Genomic DNA, 23,019 nt, shown 5'->3' with positions numbered 1-23,019 from the left:
AGAGAGAGAGACAGAGAGAGAGAGAGCAAGGGAGGGGCAGAGAGAGAGGGGGAGACACAGAATCCAAAGCAGGCTCCAGGCTCTGAGCTGTCAGCACAGAGCCTGATGCGGGGTTGAACCCACAAACTGTGAGATTATGACCTGAGCTGAAGTCGGATGCTTAACCGACTGAGCCACTCAGGCACCCCACAAGATTATTTTTAAAAGGGCTTTCATATATGGGGCGCCTGGGTGGCTTGGTAGGTTAAGCATCCAACTTGATTGACTGATTTCAGCTCAAGTCATGATCTCACGGTCTGTGAGTTTGTGCCCCATACTAGGCTCTGTGCTGACAGTGCAGAGGTGGCTTGGGATTCTCTAGTTTCCTATATCCCTCTGTCTCTCTGCCTCTACCCTACTGATGGGCGCTCGCTTGCTTGCTCTTTCAAAAATAAATAAAAAATAAATAAAAATAACATAAATAAAAGGGCTTTCATATGAAAGAAAAAACACTTCATATGTAAGTCTTTGCCTATCTGGGTTGGGCCTGATGAATAGAAACCATGAGGCTATATATAACATGCCAGAAAGAGAGTGTATTCATATTAGTTTTTAATATGGGATTGAATACAACAAAAGAAATAAATGAGGTATCTAGAAGTTTTGGTTCACAATGATTATCACTAAAAAGGCACCACTGATTGAATTAACAAGAAATAAATGGAAACTTTAGATTAATTTTTAATCCTAAAATAAAGACACTAAAAAAAGGGAAAAAGATATCTCAAGAAACTAACTTTTAAACAATTTTGTGGCTATATACAAATGTGCATACACAGATGATACAAAGGAGACAAAAAGAACAAAATTAGGAATTAAAACAGAAGTTTGAAAAATTAACGGAAATAACCAGTTACAAAAATGAAAATCCAGGCCAGGCAGTAGAAAATCCAGGGGTAGAAAACTGCACTGGGTGAAGATCCTAAAACTCAAGGAAGAGTCTGGGTAACTTTTTGGGTAACACGGAAAGAGAGAAGAAAATAAGCAATCTTAAGTAAAAAAAAGGTGAAGGGGCAGGAGAAGGAAGTCCTCGGATCTCTATTTTTGACCCCTTTTCATGTACCTGAATACGTAAGAATTTGAAAACTAGCCTGAAAGGGTAGGATTAGCTCTTCATCCCAGTTTCTGGTCTAGTTTTTTAATAATCTCCTCACTCAATGATTATTTAACAAGTTAGCTCTGCTTGTCAAGAAACTGTAATACATTCAAGTTAAAACCAACAAAAATCAACAAGATTACATTTCTGTTAAGAGTAGCACGCTCAATTTTGCTTTCTCATTTAGAATCAAACAATAATGGGCAGAAACTAAAGGCTATTGCAAATATTATCCAGAGGATGACAATGGACTTCATAGGAAAAAGTATGATGCATTACTCAGTACCAGACTGTTTTCTAGAAAGTTATGGAAGAAATCATCAACAAGGACAAGCAGCTGCCTCTGGTATATAGATTATGAGGAGACTTTTACACTACAATCTTTAAAAAATTACTCCAAGAAATTAATCATGTAACAAAAAAATTAAGAGATGGGGAGACACACACACACACACACACACACACACACACACACAGACCAAAATAAACCAAGAAGATAATTCTGCAAATTACATGGCATGTATACACATAACCAACATCACATCTGTCACAAGGGAAGACACAAACTTACTCATGTTGCTCATGGGCCGCATGCCTTGGGGAGACTGGCCAGACTGCTGAGTCTGCTGGTTCTTTGCTTGCACCTGGGGTTGCGTCGGCATCTGATTTACTTGATAGGGCAGCCCAAGAGCTGCATAGGCCCTTTCTATAGAGCTGGGATCAATCTGACTGACAGTGCTTAGGCTGGGGGTAGACTGCTGACCCACCCCTAGAGAGCTAGTATTTCCAAGTCCAACTGGTGCTCCAGTCAGAATTGCTAGAGAAGACAAAAGAGATGGGATTACAACGTTAAAGATGTGAGAAAAATAGACTAACCTATCTGAATGAATTTAGAAGACACAAAATTGTTACGTGATTATGAAACATCTCATTATGAAACAACATGCATCTTGTTTCCTGTTATTTCCCTGAAATAAATGTCTAGATGCAGAACTGAATGGTCAAAGGGGATCACTATCACTGGCATGAAAGGCTTTTGATCCAGAGTACCCAAAAGCCTACCTACAGGCTGTTATCAGTGTTTCCACCAACTATGTATGAATGACTCAGAACCATACAAATGCCAATACCAGGTAGCATTTCTGCTCAAGTGGTGAGAATGTCCTCCCTCTACTGAACTATTTCCTTATCCCAATTTTCTACTGGGCTATTTATGATTTCTTAATTAATTTATGGCATTTAATTCCTTCTTCACATGTTGCACGTTTCCAAATCTGTCATTCACCACAAATGCTTAATATTTTGTTTCTAGAGAGGTATGGTAGCTACACTTAGATCTTTCTACTTTTGTCTTTATCTCAGAAAAGCTCATCATCCTAGAATTCTAAAAATAATTTCAAACTTTTTCCCTTTCTCTTTAAATAACTTCAAAGTATCTAAATATTTAGACCACAGGTATAAAAGAGTAACTTGCCCATTGTCAAAGCAATGATCTTTTAAGTTTTCATGAATGTAAAAATGGAGCATTAATTCACCCTTTTTATACAGAATAATTATTTTAAAAGTTTCTGGATCTTACTTTAGGTAATAAGCAGTTCAATCCTAACCTCATTAATATGAAGTTAATGGGAGTGGAAACAACCTAGTATGACAGCACAGGGCAGTCACAGAACTTCAAATAATCAAGAAGCACTTAGTCTAAATCCCACCAAACTGCACCGAGAATAAATAAAATAATAAATAAATAAAATAAGTAATAAATAAATAAAAGCTTTAAAAGACTTAATCACTTACACTGTTGATTTCTCTTATCTCCAGCATTTTTAAGGGGGAGACACACAGGACAATCATGCCTCGTACAATTCTTCCAGTGTGAAATGATTTGTCGAGAAGATGCACAGTGTGCCACTAAAAAGAAAAAAAATAATTGTTCTGCAAATGTAGCTTATACTTTTTTATATCAGTATCCACTAGCCTGCTGATGACTTAACAAGTGCTACAAATGTTCACTCATTTCATCTTCCTAACATCCCTATAGGGTAGCTATTGGCACTCACATTTTATATCTAAGAAAACAGGCAAGACCTGGTTAACTAATTTGCATTAAGTCAGAGTACTCAAAATGGGATTCAAACTTAAGCAATCTGCTTCCAAAGCCCGTATTTTTCACCAAGACATGCAATGTACTTTACTCTATAAAAACAGATTTCTAATGACACCATACACACATAAATTGTATTAAGTTGGGTAACATTGTTTTAGTGTTTCCCTATATGATAGCAAATCCTCAATAATATTTAAACTATGCTATGCGGGGGCAAATCAAAGTCAGTAAGGGTCATCACAAGAGGAAAATCCTTAAAATTTTCTACCATAGCCCTACATAATAACAAAATGATACTGAATTTTATCACCTCCTAACATGGACATTATCGGTAAAGAAGTCTCAAAACAGTAGAACACACTTTTTTTCTTCTCTCGGACTATAAATATTCATTGCTAAGCACAGAAACCCTCTGAGCCCACTCACCTTGGCAGGACTTGCCTGACTGGCAGTGTGTCATGTGGTTCAGGACGTTCTTCATCGTGCGACAGTGGGGAAGGTTGCACTGCCTTACTTCCCCATTAGCCTGCTCGCGGCGCTGGCACTTGTGGGCGTGCAACAGGAGCACGAGCTGCTGCTGGATGAGCTTGCGCTTCTCTGGATCAGCCGTGTGCGCTCCAGAACCCATCCCTTGGGCTACCGGAGTCACGAGGCCTGGCTGCTGGACCTGTGGGGCCTGCTGTTGACCCTAAGAGAGAAAACAACAAAGGTACATGTAACATTAGGTGTCATAGGGTGCTTTTTAGTAAATACAGATCTGGACATTTTCTTTCTTTTTTAAAAAAAAAAAAAATTTTTTTTTAATGTTTATTTATTTTTGAGACAGAGAGAGACAGAGCATGAACGGGGGAGGGTCAGAGAGAGAGGGAGACACAGAATCGGAAGCAGGCTCCAGGCTCTGAGCTGTCAGCACAGAGCCCGACGCGGGGCTCGAACTCACAGACCATGAGATCATGACCTGAGCCGAAGTCGGACGCTTAACCGACTGAGCCACCCAGGTGCCCCAGACCTGGACATTTTCAATTAAAACCTTTAAGGACATCCAGCACGTGCCACAGGGGATTCCAAGGTAGATAAACATCAGTCCCACCATCAAGAAGTTCAATAACAAAGTTATATCACCAAGTAATATAATCAAAGTATATGTAATATACAGAGAGCAAAACAAAGAGGACACCATAAGCTCAGGTGGGAGAGGGAAAGGCAAGGAATCTGTAGCGAAGAGCAAGTCCAAGTCAGGTTCTGAAGCACAGTAACAAAAACCTCCTGGGAGACTGAGCAGGGGCCTTTTAGGTGAGTGAAAAGTTAGTTTCTGTAATTATGGAAGAAAGCGCTTTCTCTTCCCTGATGAAGTAAACATTTCTGGGGTCACAGATGCCATGTTTTATTCTTTTTTAAAAGAAGATCTGCAGTACTTAAAGTATCTGAAATATAGGCAAAAAAATAAAAAACAAAAAATCTGAAAGAGAAATGGAATTTCTATAGGACAATTTTTCCCAAAGGTAAACAGGGACTACTTAACAAATTTACAAGTAGAAACAGTTTTACTTTTAGAAAAATAGCAATGTTAGAAGCTTTGGAGATTTATTCAAAACAAAAATCACTGTTTTTTTGTTTTTTTTTTTAAACATTTTTATTTCTTATTTTTGAGAGACAGAGACAGACAGAGCATGAGTGGAGGAGGGGCAGTGAGAGAGGGAGACACAGAATCTGAAGCCAGGCTCCAGGCTCTGAGCTGTTAGCACAGAGCCCAACGCGGGGCTCGAACTCAGGAAGCTCGAGATCATGACCTGAGCTGAAGTCAGACGCTTAACCCACTGAGCCACCCAGGCGCCCCTGGGGGCTCGAACTCAGGAACCTCGAGATCATGGCCTGAGCTGAAGTCAGATGAACCGACTGACCAACCCAGGCGCCCCCCACAAAATCACTGTTTAAAACAGTGTTTAACTTTGAGAGAGAAATTACTTTTGTGTGCTGATATCAGATACAAATGTGTAGATATGGTCACTGAGAGTTGGAATCCTTTGCTTGAGAGTAATTTCCAAGAGAAGTTCTACTTTCATATTCTATAGAAATACTCACAAGAAGAAGATGTGTAATATGGCAGGCTACAAAATTTTCACTGTAGCAGCCCCACTTGCTCCCATTTGGCCCAACACCCTTACTGAACAATACTACAAGAAATAAAAACCCATGGGAAATGGAAGGTATCAAGCCTCCTTGATCACAGGGTCCATCTTCACATCCTAGTGTGTACAGCAGAAAGCATTACAGTTTAATAGTTCTTTGTCAAAACGCCAGTTTAAAGACAAATTTGTAGACAGATTACTACCCACCATGTTGGGCATTCCTCCACCAGGAACTGCCTTTTTGTCCATTGCAAATGGAGGTAAGCTATTTGGTAGTACAGACTTTGTCTGAATCTGGAGACCAAGGCCACTGGCTCCAATCTGCTGTCCAGAATTCTGAGTGTATGGTGAACCGTAAGGATTAGGGTTGTTCATCATTCCCATCTAAGAATTAAAAAACAAAAGATGAGAAATTAAATCTTATTCCTTACATTAACGGAACATTACTATTCTCTTTCCTTTTTTTTTTTTTTTAAACGTTTATTTATTTTTGAGAGAGAGAGAGGGAGACACGGAATCAGAAGCAGGTTCCAGGCTCTGAGCTGTCAGCCCAGAGCGCAACACAGGGCTCGAACCCACGAACTATGAGATCATGACCTGAGCCTCAGTCAGATGCTTAACTGACTGAGCCACCGAGGTGCCCCTCTTTCCTTTTCCACTTCCTAATTTATAAAAACAATTTTAAAGGAAATCCTCTACCATTATAAATAAGACTAGAGAAGTATGTTCATGAAAATACTCACTTTCAAAATTGAGGAGCCTCAGCTCAGGTAGAGTAAATTTACAGCTATTTTCTGTAAATACTTGATATAAATGTGTTTTAGAAATTTTTATAAGCATTTTCATTAATCTGTATCTGCTAAGGTTTGCCATTCATCTTCACTTTTAATGCATTAAATATATTTTTATTTAATGTACAATATATGACTTAATAAATTCAACTCAATAAATGACCTAATCCCTAAATTTGTTAGAGAGTTTGATATGTGAAAAGCATCTGAATGCTTATTCCAGCATTTTGTTTACATAAAAGGTAGCAAACTGATAGTTCAGGGGATATTTTTCATTTAGGAAGAAAGCGGCAGAGTGATTTTGAAACTTTCTGAATCTGAATCCTTTAGACAGAACATGTAAACTTCAGAGTCCATATCATTCCTTGCTGTCTTAAACCTAGCAGGTTTGAGGCGCCTGGGTGGCTCAGGGGGTTATGTGTCTGACTCCTAATTTTGGCGTAGGTCACAACCCCAGGATAGTGGGATCAAGCCCTGCACTGGACTCCATGCTGAGCGTGGAGCCTGCTTAAGATTCTCTCTCACCCTCACCCTCTGCTGCTCTCCCCAGCTCGCATGCTCTCCCTCAAAAAGAATAAAAAAATAAATTTAAAAAACCTAGCTGCTTTATTCATTAAAATACCTGCTTGGATCTTGAAGTAATTTAAATTTCTTTGTAACCCCTATATACTTAAGAAAGGAGGTTTTTGTCTGTATTTATGAAAGTCAACCTGGAGTGCTGGACAGTTATTAAAGAACAGAGTATTCATTATTCAGAAGCCAAATGTTTTACAGATAGCAATGATAAAACTTACAATCCTTCCATAAGAAACCACTGTAAGTCAAACACCACCTACTATAAAACATATAGCAAAGCTCTCAGAAAACTAGGGAAACTACCGCTACTGCCCAATTAAAAGGAGTCATACTAGATTTTCATCCCTCTCAGCTAGATCCAATTCTATCAGAGGAGCCTTCAAATTCCATCTCTAAACACACACACACACACCCCTACAATTGCTCCCAGTCCACTGTCACTGTCTTAATTCAAGCCCCTCAATCACAGCTTGTAGATTGTGTCCAACAGGTTTCCTCGCCTTCTGTCTATTCTATTTTCTACCCAGACCCTTCATGATCTCCATGAGGCCTATCTATCCATGGTGTCCTACTATATCCTGTACCAACTAACTTGCAAATCTGAGGAGCAGCTTGCTTCTTGAATCTCTAGCATTTGCCTTAAAGATTTTCCTTTTCCCTATAACTAGACAGTGGCACACCCTCCCTTCCTGTTTGACTCCTGAATGATAACCTGTAAAAGAAATAAAATACTAAGTTCACAAAGAGGCAGTCCAATTTTTCTTTTTGTTGCCTTACTTAAAGATACATTTCAAAAGCTACCATCTCTATGAAACATCTGTCTATAGTCCTAGAGAGCTAAAGAACTCTTTTTCTACCCTGACATAAATGTTTGTGCCTTTATTTATAATACAACACAGATGATAAAATAAAATGCCTGCCTCTTCTATCCCCCAAGACTCTGCAAAGTAGGGGAAAGAACTCAGTTCATTTCTCTTTGTAACCCCATTGTCCTAAATCTGATCAACAAAAGGAGCCCCTTGACTCAGGAAAACAGAAATATAAAAGTCATAAAATAAACACATAAGCCCCTGTAAGTAAAACTGTTCTTTCAACCATATGCAGTACCTATTCTCTGGCAAATGTATACGAATATGACATCTTTATCAGTTCCAAGGTTTGCCTATAGTGAAGAGGCAAAATAAAGAAAAATTTGAGAACATTTACAGTTTCCAGATGAGATCAGAGACTAGGATGGAGTTCAGTAACTCAGGAATTGAGCCTGAAAGAAGTGGCAAGGTTTGGAGCAGCCTGAATGGGAAGCATCCAGAGTAAAAAACTTACTGCTTGAGTCTTCAATAACTGGAATTTCTTAAGTGAATCTGGCCAATAAGACTGTAGGGACGATCAAATACAGAAACAGGTTTAAACCCAAGTTCAGGTTTCTTTTGGTAGTTTCATGTGTGGCTGCAGGTGTGGGGGCTACAGATGCTTTTCCAGTACTAACATTCATACTACTATAGTTCCAATAATACACGAGCCTGTATCTGGGAGAGTTACAGTTCACTTAACTGTGTTTCCTATTAGCGTGGAAATTCATGATAGACATAAAACGAAAGCCATTCTAACACAGAATCTGCAAGACAGACCATAAAAGACCAACAGACAATAAATTAAGCTTTTAGGAGTCCATTATTTACATAAATAAATAAAATACTGGGATCTGCAGGCTGTTTTGAGGTCTCTTAATAAGTATGTCTCTACTCAAATAGATCAGAGGAGAATCTGGTCCTTCATGTTTGTTCACACAGACACTGCCTTACCTGCTCACACCAACTGAGTTTCAACCAGTTCCTGACATTGCTTACTTTCTCAATCACGATGCCTTAGCTAGGAACTCCAAAGTGGACTATGGCCTCAAATAGAGAGACTGTACTGACTACTGGTCAGCTGGCAGCAATTCATTCCTGACACTTCTCGACACCCTGACCAACAAAGGCTCTCAGTCTTTTTTGGTTTTGCCATCTTCATCAGAGTTCTGCCAGTGTTAGATAAAATACAACCAATCTCCCTATCCTTACCCTTTCACTCTCCCCAACCTCCAGTACTCCCCCACCAAATATAACAGGAAGGGAATATACTGTACCTAATTTCTGCTACACTGTAGTTCATTATTTGATCTTGTTCCCCTTCTCTATACCTAATGTGATCCAGGTGTCCAACTACTACACCACCTACCTGCATCACAAGGATACAGATAACTAAACTCAAAACGTAGAGGACCAGGAGACCAGGAAGCTAGCTATAACAGCTCTGGGCAACTAGAACAAAAAGCACCTCAGGGTAAGATTAGCTTTTCTCTCTTTAAAAAAAAAAAAAAATCTCACTCTACAGGTTGTTTCTAAATTTTCAGTATATTAAAAGCAGAAACGTACAGAGCACAGGAGTACAAAAAGATACCTGAGAGCGGCAATTACTGGCAAATAAATAGGAAAAATAAAAAGTGGTACCTCATATAAAGAATATAGCTATTTGGAAATATTTAATATAGGGGGAAAAACTCCTTTAATAAGACTTGCAGGCACCACAGTAACACAAACCAATAAATACCATGCAGGTGACTCCAAAATTCATCAAATAATAAAAACAAAATTGAACTACATTCAAACATTTCCTACTATCTACTGGAGTTGATAAATGCCCATGTTATGTACCTGTATACAAGTTATATGCCAGACATCAAGTTAATCACTGAGGGTACAATGATAAACAAGGAGGACTAGGGATCTCTCAGAACCTACACCAAATCCTAAACATTATTTTTCTTTATTTCTTCCCATTATTCTTATACCAATACCTTAGTTTAACTGATACTGCATACCTAAAACTGTATCCATTTAGATTGTAAATTTGGGTTTCTAAAACTCATCAGACTACAGTATTTAAGACAATCTTTCTCTCAACGTGGATTCTTATTCCTTGACTTACGCTTAATACGCGCTGCCCAACTGGTCCTTCCTACCTGCTTCATTCCTTGCCAATCCAAGTTCAATCACTGCTCTTACTTTAAAACTTCATAGGTTAAATACTCTTTAATATCATATGCCAAAAACCATCACAGCCTGATCTTAATTTAAAAGAAGAGCTCCAAAAATGACATTACTGCTCCTACCGCCTCAAAAATTTTTTTTAAATTTAAGTTTTTTATTTATTTAAGTCATCTCTATACCCAATGTGGGGCTTGAACTCATGACCCCAAGATCAAGTTGCGCGCTCTTCTGAGCCAGCCAGGCACACCACCCCCACCCCAAATTTTTTTTGAAGAGAAAAGAAAGAAAAGGGGAGTTATTCCCAAGGCTAATACTCATTTAAAAAAATTTTTTTTAAATGTTTTTATTTATTTTTGAGACACAGAGAGACAGAGCGTGAGCAGGGGAGGGGCACAGAGGTAGGGAGACAGAATCTGAAGCAGGCTCCAGGCTCTGAGCTGTCAGCACAGAGCCTGATGTGGGGCTTAAACTCATGGGACTTCAAGATCATGGCCTGAGCTGAAGTCAGACGCTCAACAGACTGAGCCACCTAGGCGTCCCAAGGCTAATATTCATTTAAATGAAGTTCAGAGTTGTTGTTTTAAAATACGAATTTCATTAGTCACAAAGCATATAAATTTTGGCTATGAATCTATCCAGATAGCAAGTAACACATAAGTCTTCATAGCATATGAGGTAACCAGAGTCACAGTAAAGGAGGGTAGGATTTGTCATCTCCCAGATCTAGGACTACAGAATAAGAACTAAAAGTAGTACATATAAAGATGCTCCAAGGCTGTGTCTGTATCACTAAGGCAGAATTAGAGAAAACAGGTATGGTTCCCGCTCTCACATGTCTTAGTCTAGCAATGATCACCCCTATGTAAGGTTACAAGCAAGTGAGGAAGTGACTGCTGCTGTAAGAAACATAAAAGCATCATAACTGTTTTTAGCTGTGGATGTTTTATCAATACAGGAATCGTTAATAATAGAATGACGTTATACTACAGTGATAAATAACACGCACTTTTACTTCAGAAAGACAAGAGTTTTCTGTAATACCCACTCCCTGATTTGTCTCCTAACCTGTATGATGGGAATAAAATCATAGGGTTGATGTTAGGAATTAATGACCCTAACACATATTAAATACCTATTAACATTCAGTAGTAGCTCCTTAGCTTTTGGAGCCTAACATTAATTTAGGTACAATTATACTGTCTGATGTTGCTATTTGATAATATTCTGGATCTTGTCTCTTTAACTGTAACAAGTGCTTTCACAGAACAGGTTTTTTTTTTTTTTTTTTTTAATTTTCTAAGGGAAAAAAACCAAAACCAAAAACAAACCCCTCCAGAATGTTAATGAACACTTCCTGAATAAAAAGTCCTCATTTCCAAAGAAAGTTAATTTTCTGTCAAATTTATAGAATATTAATCCCCTGAAGTCTCTACTGGTGGGCATTCCCATATCCTCCAGCCAACAGCCATTCCATGGGGTTGTTTCATCTCCCCTTATAGCCGTCTATAATCTTAATCTATAGCTCTATAATCTAATAGAGCTACGTCTCTAGAAGATTACAGCTTCTCGATTACATGATTACAAGATTCTACGTCTCTAGAAGATTACAGCTTCTCCATTACAAGATTACATGATCTCGATTTGATTCCCCCCCCCCCCCCACAAAAATGTTTTTAAGAACATCACTAGGGGCGCCTGGGTGGCTCAGTCGGTTAAGCGTCCGACTACGGCTCAGGTCACGATCTCGCGGTCCGTGAGTTCGAGCCCCGTGTCGGGCTCTGTGCTGACTGCTCAGAGCCTGGAGCCTGTTTCAGATTCTGTGTCTCCCTCTCTCTCTGACCCTCCCCCGTTCATGCTCTGTCTCTCTCTGTCTCAAAAATAAATAAACGTTTAAAAAAAAAATTAAAAAAAAAAAAAAAAGAACATCACAAAATGGAAACTACAATAATACTAAAGCACTTGCTACACCACTATTACCACTCTACAAGTACGTCCTTACTACATACCCTTCACAAAGGGCTTACTTCTACTAATCGTTTATAGTTCCCCGACAATCCCATGAGGTAGGTTACATTCACTCTTATTATTTCCGTTCTATAGGTGGGAAAACTGAAGTACAATAAGCAACTTGCCCATGGTAATATAGCTTACTCTGTGAGTGACTGAGTTCATTTTTAACACAGGCAGTAAAGCTCCATAGTCCACACCATTAACTATGATGCTTTTATTAACTTCATCTTTCTTCATACACAGAAGGTAGCTATTAGGGAAAAGATACTCAAAGTTTACTTCTTTTGTCACCAGCATTTTTGAGGAGGCAGATATAGTTTTGTGAAATTATTAGAGAGTGAAATGACTTAACCAAGCTTTGCCAAAATGCAGCAGAAGAGGAGGATGCTTATGTTAACAGCCCAGATTCTAATCCAGGTTGTATGGTTCAAAAAAAAGTGTGCACTATTCTGCCCCTCACTGAACCCTCCTGACAACATTTGTCTTTATTTTATGCTAACTGCAAAATCAAAGGCTACGTTAAAAAGGTGTATGATCCAAGTTTCCTTCCATAAACCAGTTTGCCAAATTTTTGGAAGAATGTTGTAAGTAGTAATGTCACAACCTGCCTGCACACTCTGAACCACAGATTCATCCATAAAAAGAACTGTATAAAAAAACCACTGCCATTTGCCAACAGGGTTCAAATCTTCAAGTCTCACTGAAAGCCTCCTTAATTCCTGATTCTTAAATATCACTGGAACTCTTAGGAATTTTGGAAGAAATGTAATGAATATAATTGACCCTTTGAGGTAATTTTAGGACCTGGTCCCATGGAAGGGGAATTGCTAACCAATTTTAATGCCTTGACTTGCATTTATTTTAATCTTCAATAGGAAAATATAGAAAAGGGCTTTTTTCCTACCATAAAGAGAAAACTCATTTTATAAAAGTACATTTTATATTATACTTGTATACTAATCTATACATTAACTGGGTATCTCATCCTAAACCTCCACAATTCCCCAAAACTCATTTGCTAAATAAACATTTAGGGTTCTTATGCACTGCGCTAAGTGCTTGACAAATATCAACTTACAAAATATAAGTGCGATTCATTTATTTAATTATTATTGGTTTTTAAATACTTGCTAAGAGGGAGAGAGTGCGTGAGAGAGGGAGCGGAGGAGAGCAGCAGAGGGAGAAAGAGAGAGAATCTTAAGCAGGCTCCACATACAGCAGAGCCCCACATGGGCTTGATCCCGCAATCCTGGGATCAAGACCTGAGCTGAAATCAAGAGTTGGATGCTCAAGTGACTGAGCCACCCAGGTGCCCCTATTATTATCACTGTTTTAAGTAGGCTTTATGCTCAGCACAGAGTCCAGCATGGGGGTTGAACTCACAACCCTAAGATCAAGACCTGAGCTGAGATCAAAAGTTGGATGCCTAAGCCACTGAGCCACCCAGGTAACTAGATGGGGCTCATTTAAATAACAAAATATTTTAATAATAGAATTTTTATATTTCAATTCCTCCACCCCAGGAAAACAGAAGCTCCACAAGGACAGGAATTTTTGTCTCTTTTGTACACTGCTATATATCCAGTCCCTGAAACAATGCTGATGTAAGAAATTGTGATTTAGATTATAAATAGAATAGTGCCCCAATCCCAATGAGTCTTTCCATTTTTTTCTTTGCTTCTAAAGATTTTATTTTTAACTCATCTATACACCCAAAGTGGGGCTCGAACTTACAACCCCGAGATCAAGATGCACGTTCTGGGAGCCTAGGTGGCTCAGTTAAGTGTCCAACTTCGGCTCAGGTCATGATCTCACAGTTCTTGAGTTCAAGCCCGGCTTTAGGCTCTGTGCTGACAGCTGAGAGCCTGGAGCCTACTTCACATTCTGTGTCTCCCTCTCTCTCCACCCCTCCCCAACTCGGGCTCGGTTTCTCTCTCTCTCTCTCTCTCTCTCAAAAATAAATAAAATTAAAAAAAAAAAAAAAAAAAGAGTTGCACGTTCTATGGACTGAGGCAGCCAGGAGCCCCTGAGACCTTCCTTTTTAAATTTTTCTTCATAGCAATACTTAGAATACTATAAACTTACAACTTACGTACACACTAATAAAAAAGTAAGATCTATGAAGTAAGTTTAATCACGGCTCTATGTGGAGCACCAAAGCTGGGATGCAGTAAATATTTGATCAATCAGTGAAGGTTTAGTCTGTCACACCACCTCTCCCCACTGGAGTATAACAATAATGGAGGGTAAGGACTCCTCACAACTATGTTCTAGAACCTAGAAGAGGTATCTAATAAACATTTTACCTTCTTGCTTCTGGTTTTCACTCCAAATACTCTAAGTAAACCATATCGACACAGCAACATGAAAGCATCAAAAAGGGATAATCTACAGAGGAGGTAGGAATTTCCCTAAGAGGTCAGTATTCTGTACTGTATAGCAAAAAAAAAAAGGGGGGGGGGGCTTTCACATATCTAACATGACCTCAGTCTCCCCATTCCCAATTCACCCCTGAACTCTCTCTCATCTCATCACAATTTTCAGGAACACAGAAGTCCCAATGCTTGCTCAGTTATTCCTTTTACAGTGAAAGCTTGCTCCCAACTCCTTGTGAAAATCTTGCCTATCCCCAATATCCCCTTCCAAGCAAAACCATCTCTTTCATTCAACAACTATTTACCAGCCACATACCAGGTGCTGGCAACTGTAGTGTGATACCACTTCAAGAAAAAATAAATAAAAATGCAGGAACAATATGAAGGAATAAACAACAAATATATGCTTATATAAATTCTATATATAAAGAACACATTTAAAAAGTTTTACAAAATGTATTTAGCCTGCTCTACTTAATAAAGCTAAAAAAAAAAAAAAAAAAAGTAGGCTTTTTAAAGAAAACCCTTTCAAACAATGACCAAAATCAGGTTAACTGGACACCTGGAATGTCAGTTGAGGCTTCACAGTAAACTAATGCACCTTAACATCCATCAACTAACAAGGAAAAATAACATTTAATAAATCTTTTAGGGTATCTCTTGAAAACCAAGGACATTCAAAGTAGTAGAAATAAGTGATGTCTATCTGAAGACAATATAAAGCCAGCTGGCTCAAAACTGTATTTTTATTTATTTGCTTGGTTAGTTGGTTTTTTGAGAGCATGTGCACACGGGGAAGGGACAAAGAATCTTAAGCAGGCTCCACACTCAGAGCAGAACCCTACAAGGGGCTTGATCTCACGACCCAGAGATTATGACCTGAGCCAAAATCAAGAGTCAACTGCTTAATCAACTGAGCCACCAAAGCAGCCCCAAACTATATAAGGAGACTATGTGGGCTAAAGCAGGCTTAGAAATGAGATGAAAACACAGGGTACCAGGGTGGCTCAGTCGGTTAAGCGTCTGACTCAGTTTCATCTCAGGTCATGATCTGTTTGTAGGTTCAAGCCCCAGGTCTGGCTCTGCACAGACAGCATGGGGCCTGCTTGGGATTCTTTCCCTCTCTCTTTGTGCCCCTACTCTGCTCATGCTCTCTCTCTCTCTCAAAATAAAATAAAACTTAAAAAAAATTAAAAAGAAAGGATATGAAAATATTCTGGTATTTGTGAAAATATTCTAATATTTATTCTAATATTGAGAAAACAGGAATTAGCTAACAATCATTTAGAACTGAAGTATTATTATACAATACCCTTGAGCTGTAAATAATTGTTTTACTTAAAATTAATGTAAGAGCTTCATAAAATTCATGACAACATGGGGCACCTGGGTGGCTCAGTCGGTTAAGCGTCTGACTTCAGCCCAGGTCATGATCTCACAGTTCGTGGGTTCGAGCCCCGCGTCAGGCTCTGTGCTGACAGCTCAGAGCCTGGAGCCTGTTTCAGATTCTGTGTCTCCCTCTCTCTCTGCCCCTCCCCTGTTCATGCTGTCTCAAAAATAAATAAACATTAAAAAATTAAAAAAAAAATTCATCACAACATAGTAGATCCTTGGCATCCATGGGAAATGGTACACCACGTAAGAAGACTAAACATGAATAGTAAAGATAAGTGAATAACTGACCTCAAGCCCTCCCTCCATCATTGGGATAATCAAAAACATACTGATAGTGCATACAAACCAAAAATGTACTTACCTTAAGAGGCTGGGGGCCCCTCAATCCTGTTTGTCCTCCCATCTGAGGAGAGCCTTGCTGTAGTGGCTCAGTCATTAAATTGCCAGCATTTCCCATGCCTGGGTTTGGGTACTGCATATTAGGTCGCCCTCGGCCTGCTCCAATTGAACCGTTCATGACTTGATTGGGCATCATCCCCTGTCCATTGCCTGCATTCAGCATTCCAGGATTCATGCCAGCATTCATCCCTGTGTTCATTCCCATGGTAGGCTGATTTACTGGACTGTTCATCATACCTGCTGCAGATGGCGTAGGACCCTGATTTGGTCCACTAGTGCCCATTCCCATGTTGGGAGAAGTCAAGCCTGCCTGTGCCATTGGGCTTTTGACCATGCTATTTATCAAACCTAATCCAGGACTGTTCTGTTGGGCCTGGCTGGCCATGCCTTGGCCTGGGCCACCAACCCCCATATTGAGGTTAGGGGAACTGCCAGACCGTAGCAATTCTGACAGTTGTTTATGTTTAGAGGCTGCATCTTGAACTATGCCAAGACTTGTCTGAAGCTGACTAATATCACCACCATTGGTTAGTCCCAATTCTGTAGAGTTGATTAATTCATCTGGTAAGTCATGCTCCAAGTCAAAGAGAGAGCCAAAATCTAAAAGTGAAGGAAAAAGATAAAGGTTAAAGTTTGACCAAAATTACAAATTGCTCTATGTTTTTGCTCTTGGTAAGCATTAAGTATTTCCAAACCTCACTCCATGGGATACTATCCATTTGTATTGAGGTTTTTCACATTACCCTAAAAAAAAATTGTTACGTATGTATTTAAAAATTAGAGAATATTTGGTTTAAACACTTACGAACTGTACCTAAAGGCCAAGGAAAAAGGATTAAATCTTAGAACAACACCCATTATGTGAGTTGCTGGGTTTGTACTGATAGTCATGAAAACAAAGTATATAATTGTTTAATATTCTAGAATTCCTTAGAAAAGGTTAAAATAACCAAACTAAGTACAGAATGAAAAAGAAGTTTAACGTTATAATAACAAAGACAATGAATACAAAAGATTCACCATTTGCATAACGTTCAAAGTGAGCTCCATGAAGACATGGGCTGTCTGCCACTCTTTACCCAGTGCCTATCACAGTGCCTGCCACAAACCAATTCCTTGATCTGAATGAATTCACTTTCACCTGACGTCAGCCTACAGATTAGTTTTCCTTAATCAAAATCTAGCTAGAGTAAGATACAAAAACCATGCCTCTAGCTCTTTCAACATACAAACCACCCCCACTAAAAAGAGGATGCAAATTATGGATTAACCCAGGGTTTCTCAATCTTGGAACTATTAAACATTTTGGGCTGGATACTCTTTGTTGTGGAGGAAAAGGGGAATTGTCCTGTGCATTGTAAGATACTCAGCAGATCTGTGGTCTCTCTCAATGCCAGGAGTACCCCTTACATTTTGTGACAACCAAAAATGTCTCCAGAGATTACCAAATGTCCCCTGAGAAGTAAAAATTGTCCCTGGTTGATTTGTGGACTAACAGTATTAACTCAATATACATAGGAGGTGTTTTGAATTTTCTTTCCTCTTGATTCTCTAAGTAGTTTTCACATTAACAAGGCATTATTGGGTATCTAATAATTAGATATACTTGAATCTACAACTGATTATACTATCAAAAAATAGTCCATCCCTTGAAGAGAAGATACCACTTGATAATGACCTACTTGGTTCAATTAATCGTGGTTTCTAAGCACAACTCTTCCTCTATGTGCCCTTCTTGTTCTTACAGCATCCTATCATGGCACTGAAATTATCTGTGTGTGTGTCTCTCTCTCTTCCCCCGCTGCTATCTCTTCCTATCAGGACCCCTTACCCCACTGCTGCATCCAGACTGTAACTCTCTGGGAAGGACAGTCTCACCACCTATACACCAACTCTCTGCCTAATGTCCCAACACACTTAAGCAGCTGGTTTTATTTTAATTGCCCTGAATCACACCCCAGGATCTCAGGGCATGATTCAGAGTCCAGACTTCTATAGTATTATTCTTTCCTTTTGAAAAATCATTTTGTGCTCCACCATCATAAAAACAAAATGTGTCTTAGGTGTTTTGGAATACAAATAAGGTTTCAAATAAAACTTCCCTAATGTATCACTACTGAAAGACAACTGCTTAATATATAGGTATATTTCCTTCATTATTTCCATTTACATAATTCACAAAACTAAGATCATACATATTTTACGAACAATTTTGCATTCTACTTTTCCCCTGGTAGTTATAGTGTTTAGGAAAAAATAAAAATGATCTGTGCTCATTTAGAAATTTTTAAAGTATATATATACATGTAGTGGGAAGGTAAAGAGGAAATCACAAAAGAAACATTAATAATAAAATACACTTCAAAACTTAAAATAAAGCTAAAAAGTAGTAAGTAGCCAAGTTATGTTAGAAAAAAATTAATAGCAAGATGATCAAAGATAAAAGCAATTATCAATGGAAGAGAAAAACAGACAGCTGAGAGGGTACCAACAAAACCAGAGGTTGGTTGTTTGTTTGTTTGTTTTAATGTTTGTTTTTGAGAGAAAGAGCTCAAGCAGGGGACAGGGGTGGGCAGACAGAGAAGGAGATACAGAATCAGAAGCAGGCTCCAGACTCCAAGCTACCGGCACAGAGCCAGCTGCGAGATCAAGACTCTAACTGAAGTCGGACGGATGATCAACCAACTGAGCCACCCAGGCACTTTTTTTTTTTCTTTTTGAAATGTTAAATTTTGAGAGGGAGAGCGGCAGAGAGAGAGGGGAGACAGAGGATCCAAAGTCGGGTCTGTGTTGACAGCAGAGAGCCCGATGTGGTACTTGAACTCACAATCCCTGAGCTGAGGTCGGACACTTAACTGAGCCACCCAGGTGCCCCAGAAGTTGGTTCTTTGAAGAAAAGTAATAAAAAACTGCAAGGGCCAAAAATAGATACATTCCTGAGAAAATATTCACCAAACCTTAATTGAAAAGAAATTATATAGGATAAATGTCCCAGTTTCTGCAACCAATCAATGACACAAAAGGAAAAATACCAGATCCAGCAACTAGATATAACTTATTTGGATCCTGCGAACCAAATGTAAAAACAAACAAGCAAAAAAAAAAACAAACAAAAAACCCACACATTTTAAGAAGAAAATCAGGAAAATAAAATATGGCTGAGTTGTCGGTAATAATAAATCATCAATTTTGTTGGGTGTGATAACAGCATAGTTACTGTGTTAAAACAAATCCTTCTAACTAAGAGATACATATTGAAGTATTTCTGGTGAAATGACTGGTCTAGGATTTGGTATAAAACACTTCAGCAAAAAAAGAAAAGAGGGAGTATGTATGTGTGTGCAAAAATATCAGTAACTTAAAGGAAAAGGCATAGGGGAGTTCCTTTACACTATTCTATTAAGTTGAAATTTTCCATTTAAATTAGTTTAAAAGAGACATAGCCTGAATAATCCTATTACTATTAAAGAAACAGTCTGTCTTAATCATTGGTTAATCTTCCCATAAAGAAAACATGAGTTCTAAATGTTTTCACCCCCATGTCCTACTGAACTTTCAAGTAAAAGACAATTCAACCGTTTACAAATACTTCTATAAAATAGAATACTCTATAAATCATTCATGGCCAGTATAAGAAAAGAAAATCATGAACATAGAAGAGTCCAACAACAAAAAACAAAAACCACACAGACAAATCAAATTAATTAACGTCTTTAAAATGTAATTTAATGAGGGGTGCCTGGGTGGCTAGTCAATTAAGCATCAGACTCCTGACTTTGGCTCAGGTCATGATCCCAGGGTCATGGATTAGGACACTATGCTGGGCTCTGCGCTGAGGGTAGAACCTGCTGAAGATTCCCTCCCTCCCTCCCTCTCTCTCTGCCCCCGTTTCCCGACCTGTGGTCTCTCTCCCTCTAAAAAAATAAAAATAAAAATTTTAATGTAATATGATAAAGTTGGGATAATGTCAGGAATCTAGGGGGGACAGGTTTGCATTAGAAGCTTAGAGTATCTATAAATGCCATTCATCATATTATTAACAAATGAGAATGAAAATGTAAGATTCATCTCAATGGCTGTAAGAAGAGCACTGTATAAAATTCAATGCCCAATCACACCAAAAACCTCCCCCCAAAATGACAGCGATTAAGAAAGTGATGGGAACTCCCTTAAATTGATGAAAAGTCTTCTTCCAAAACCTAAAAACTGAGAGCAAATATGCATTAAAGGACCAACATCTAAAGTCTCTTTAGCATCAGAACAAAACAAAGATACCATGACAAATGCTTCTAATTCAACACTAGAGAATCTAGCCAAAGCAATAATACAAGAAAAATTACACATTCAATGCAATGTCAATCAAAATCCTAAAAGCTTTTCAGAGAACCAGACAAGAGAATTCTCAAGTATACACAGAAGAGCCTTGTTTCCACTTCTGTAAAACAGGAAAGTACCTACCTTCATAGGTTATTTGTGAGGATTAAATGAGTTAATATATGTAAAGTATTTAGAATAATACCTGACACATATTAAATCCCATGAAAATGTTTCATCTATTATTATTATTGCTCAATGGAATCATTACCCAATTAGAAGACAAAGCAGTCTTCTAATAATGAGAGCAAACTTTTATCAGGTACTTTCAACGTGTCAAGCATTTTTCTTGGCACTTCAGTAATTGTATATTTTCACTAATCCTTTCAACAATCTCAGAAGTAGGTAATAGCGACATATACAGAATGCATGGAAGTAAAATCAACTTCAGTAATGCAGAAGTCTTGGGGCGACTGGGTGGCTCAGTCGGTTGAGTGTCCAACTCTTGATTTTGGCTCAGGTCATGAACCCAGGGTAGTAGGATCAATCCCCGCTGAGCATGGAGCCTGCTTAAGATTTTTTCTTTCTCTGGCTCCCCCCCCATCCCCCACCTACACGAGTGTTCTCTCTCTAAAAAATAAACAGAAAGTAATATGGAAGTCTTACTTTAGGCCCTAGAATCCTAAGGATTTTAATTTAATCCGGTACTACAGCCAAATTTGCTGCATGTGGTTGTTATGTGTTTGTGCAAAACATTTAACATCACATTACGAAGTTACACTCCATTGTGAAGCCAGACAGGAGGGTTTACATTGGTAGAACCTGAAAATAAAAGTTTAGGACTGTTCTTTTTTTTAATGGCAATCCTGTACTTTCAACAGACCTAAATTGTAGTTACTACTACATGAGATTACTCAGGTTTCAACTCAAAGACTGATCCCAATACTCCTGTTTCCCAAGATAGCTCTCAACCTCAACTATGCACTTCCTATCTTCTATCTTTTGTTATGGCTAAATACTTGTGTGCATCTTACTACCAAACTATGAATATCTGAAGGACCAGAGTTGCACTTAATAAATATTTACATTTCTCACAGGATCTAGCATATACTCACAGACCAGCAACTCTAAAATTGCATCCTATAATTATTTATATCTGACTGGGTATTTAGAACTTAAATTTTTTTTTTTTTTTTTAAGCAATCTCTACCACTAACGTGGGGCTCGAACTCACAACCATGAGATCATAAGTCGCACTATGAGCCAGCCAGGCACCCCCGGGTCATTTATAAAAAGTTCTCTTACCTCTACTTGTAAAACATTTTCAACAGCTATACTGATTAAATGTGGAAGACTATGTAAAAGTCATATATACTTTGACCTCTAATCAAACGGACCCTATTATTTCATCTAATATCACTATCATTATTATTCCTAAGCTATTTTGATTGTGCCTCAAAGCTCTCATTTATGATTCCTAAACGCCATTAGTTCTATCACTAGTATCTGTAACTTTGCACTACTCAAGGAGTCCAAATACTTGGATTTAAACCCAGTTCTATAAGCTGACTTCATTTACCAAGCTCAAGTTACCTCTTCCATCAAAAGATAATAAAACTTCTATCTCCCTCATGGAGTTTTATTGTTGTTGTTGTGTTTTTAGGGCTAGCAAGTATTTACTGAGAAAGGTAAACTCACGCAGAAGACTCTGGTGTCCCTGGCTAAGTGATAGAGAATCTGAATGCCTGGTGAAAGATTTCAGAACCTTCTGTCCAGAGGGAAGGGCCAAGATCACTTCCAGAGCGCGTCCTTAGCCACGACTTTGTCACAAACAGCAAATGAAAACCATGGTCTAAAACTAGTAGAAAAGCAAGTCCCAAACTAAAAGTGGTATGTGTGAAGATGCAAGGGGGAAAAAAATTATCAAAAATTTACTGTCACAATTTAAAGAAATCCTACTGAACACTGGGATTAGTATTGATCAGCCTCAATTTCATGCCACTTACTGAGCTCTACAAGTTCTTTCTTTCCCTTCAAGGAAAGGGAAAAAATAAAGATTCAAATAAGTCATCTTCTCAGGCCCCCATCTCAAGTTGCCCTTCATAAGGATTAGTTCAGATCAGGAGAATAAAATTTAGATGTTCAACAAACATAAGAAATTTAGAGGGTCCTTTAACAAGAGTTTGGGATTTTTACTCTAAAGAGAAAATTGATGTGAAGAATTTTAAGCAAAAATATGATATGAACAGATTTGTATTTATTAAAGCCCACTCAGGCAAACAGGATGCAGAATGAACTAGACAGACAAGCTAGAGTCAGAGAGACTGGTTAGAAGGCTGCTGCTGGAGAATAACAAAAACTAGCAGTTAATTCTGGAGCAGTACTGAAAGGGCAGAAGCAGCAAAGGAGCCAAACAAAAGAACTCTTTTGGACTACAGGTAGTGGGTTGAGAAAAAAGACAAGGATGACTCCTAAATTTCTGGGGTTAGACAACCTCAGAGGATATATAGAGGTACAGCTATCTGGATGGACAATCCAGAGAAGTACTCAGTGATATGAGAAATGCCACTGGACATCAATGAAGAGGATCATCAGATAAACAAGTATTTAAGGGACAATGATCTTAACCACCAGAAGATGTTGAAACCAAACATTCCCAGCCCACCTACCAGGAATACTGTCCTGGAAACCAGGTTCCAAGAAGGAAATATTAGTGGTGCCCATGCTTCAGAGAGAATTTACTGAATGTAGATATTAGAAGA

At 38.5% G+C, this 23,019-nt stretch overlaps 1 protein-coding gene across 2 annotated transcripts in view; it reads right to left on the bottom strand.

Annotated features, from left to right (window-relative positions):
- EP300 (E1A binding protein p300) overlaps positions 1 to 23,019 on the bottom strand; it is an 82,831-nt gene that overhangs the window by 47,234 nt on the left and 12,578 nt on the right. For both annotated transcript variants that reach the window (XM_043562705.1, XM_043562706.1), the window contains exons 2-6: positions 15,906 to 16,543; positions 5,576 to 5,752; positions 3,666 to 3,927; positions 2,930 to 3,043; positions 1,707 to 1,952 (exon numbers count right to left, since the gene is read on the bottom strand). In XM_043562705.1, coding sequence (XP_043418640.1) covers positions 1,707 to 1,952; positions 2,930 to 3,043; positions 3,666 to 3,927; positions 5,576 to 5,752; positions 15,906 to 16,543 — 1,437 coding nt within the window. The remainder of the gene's footprint in view (positions 1 to 1,706; positions 1,953 to 2,929; positions 3,044 to 3,665; positions 3,928 to 5,575; positions 5,753 to 15,905; positions 16,544 to 23,019) is intronic.

This window comes from Prionailurus bengalensis, chromosome B4 (assembly GCF_016509475.1).
Source record: "Prionailurus bengalensis isolate Pbe53 chromosome B4, Fcat_Pben_1.1_paternal_pri, whole genome shotgun sequence".
NCBI lineage: Eukaryota > Metazoa > Chordata > Mammalia > Carnivora > Felidae > Prionailurus > Prionailurus bengalensis.
The sequence above is the reverse complement of the archived record's forward strand: the minus strand, read 5'-3'. Positions and strand labels throughout refer to the sequence as shown.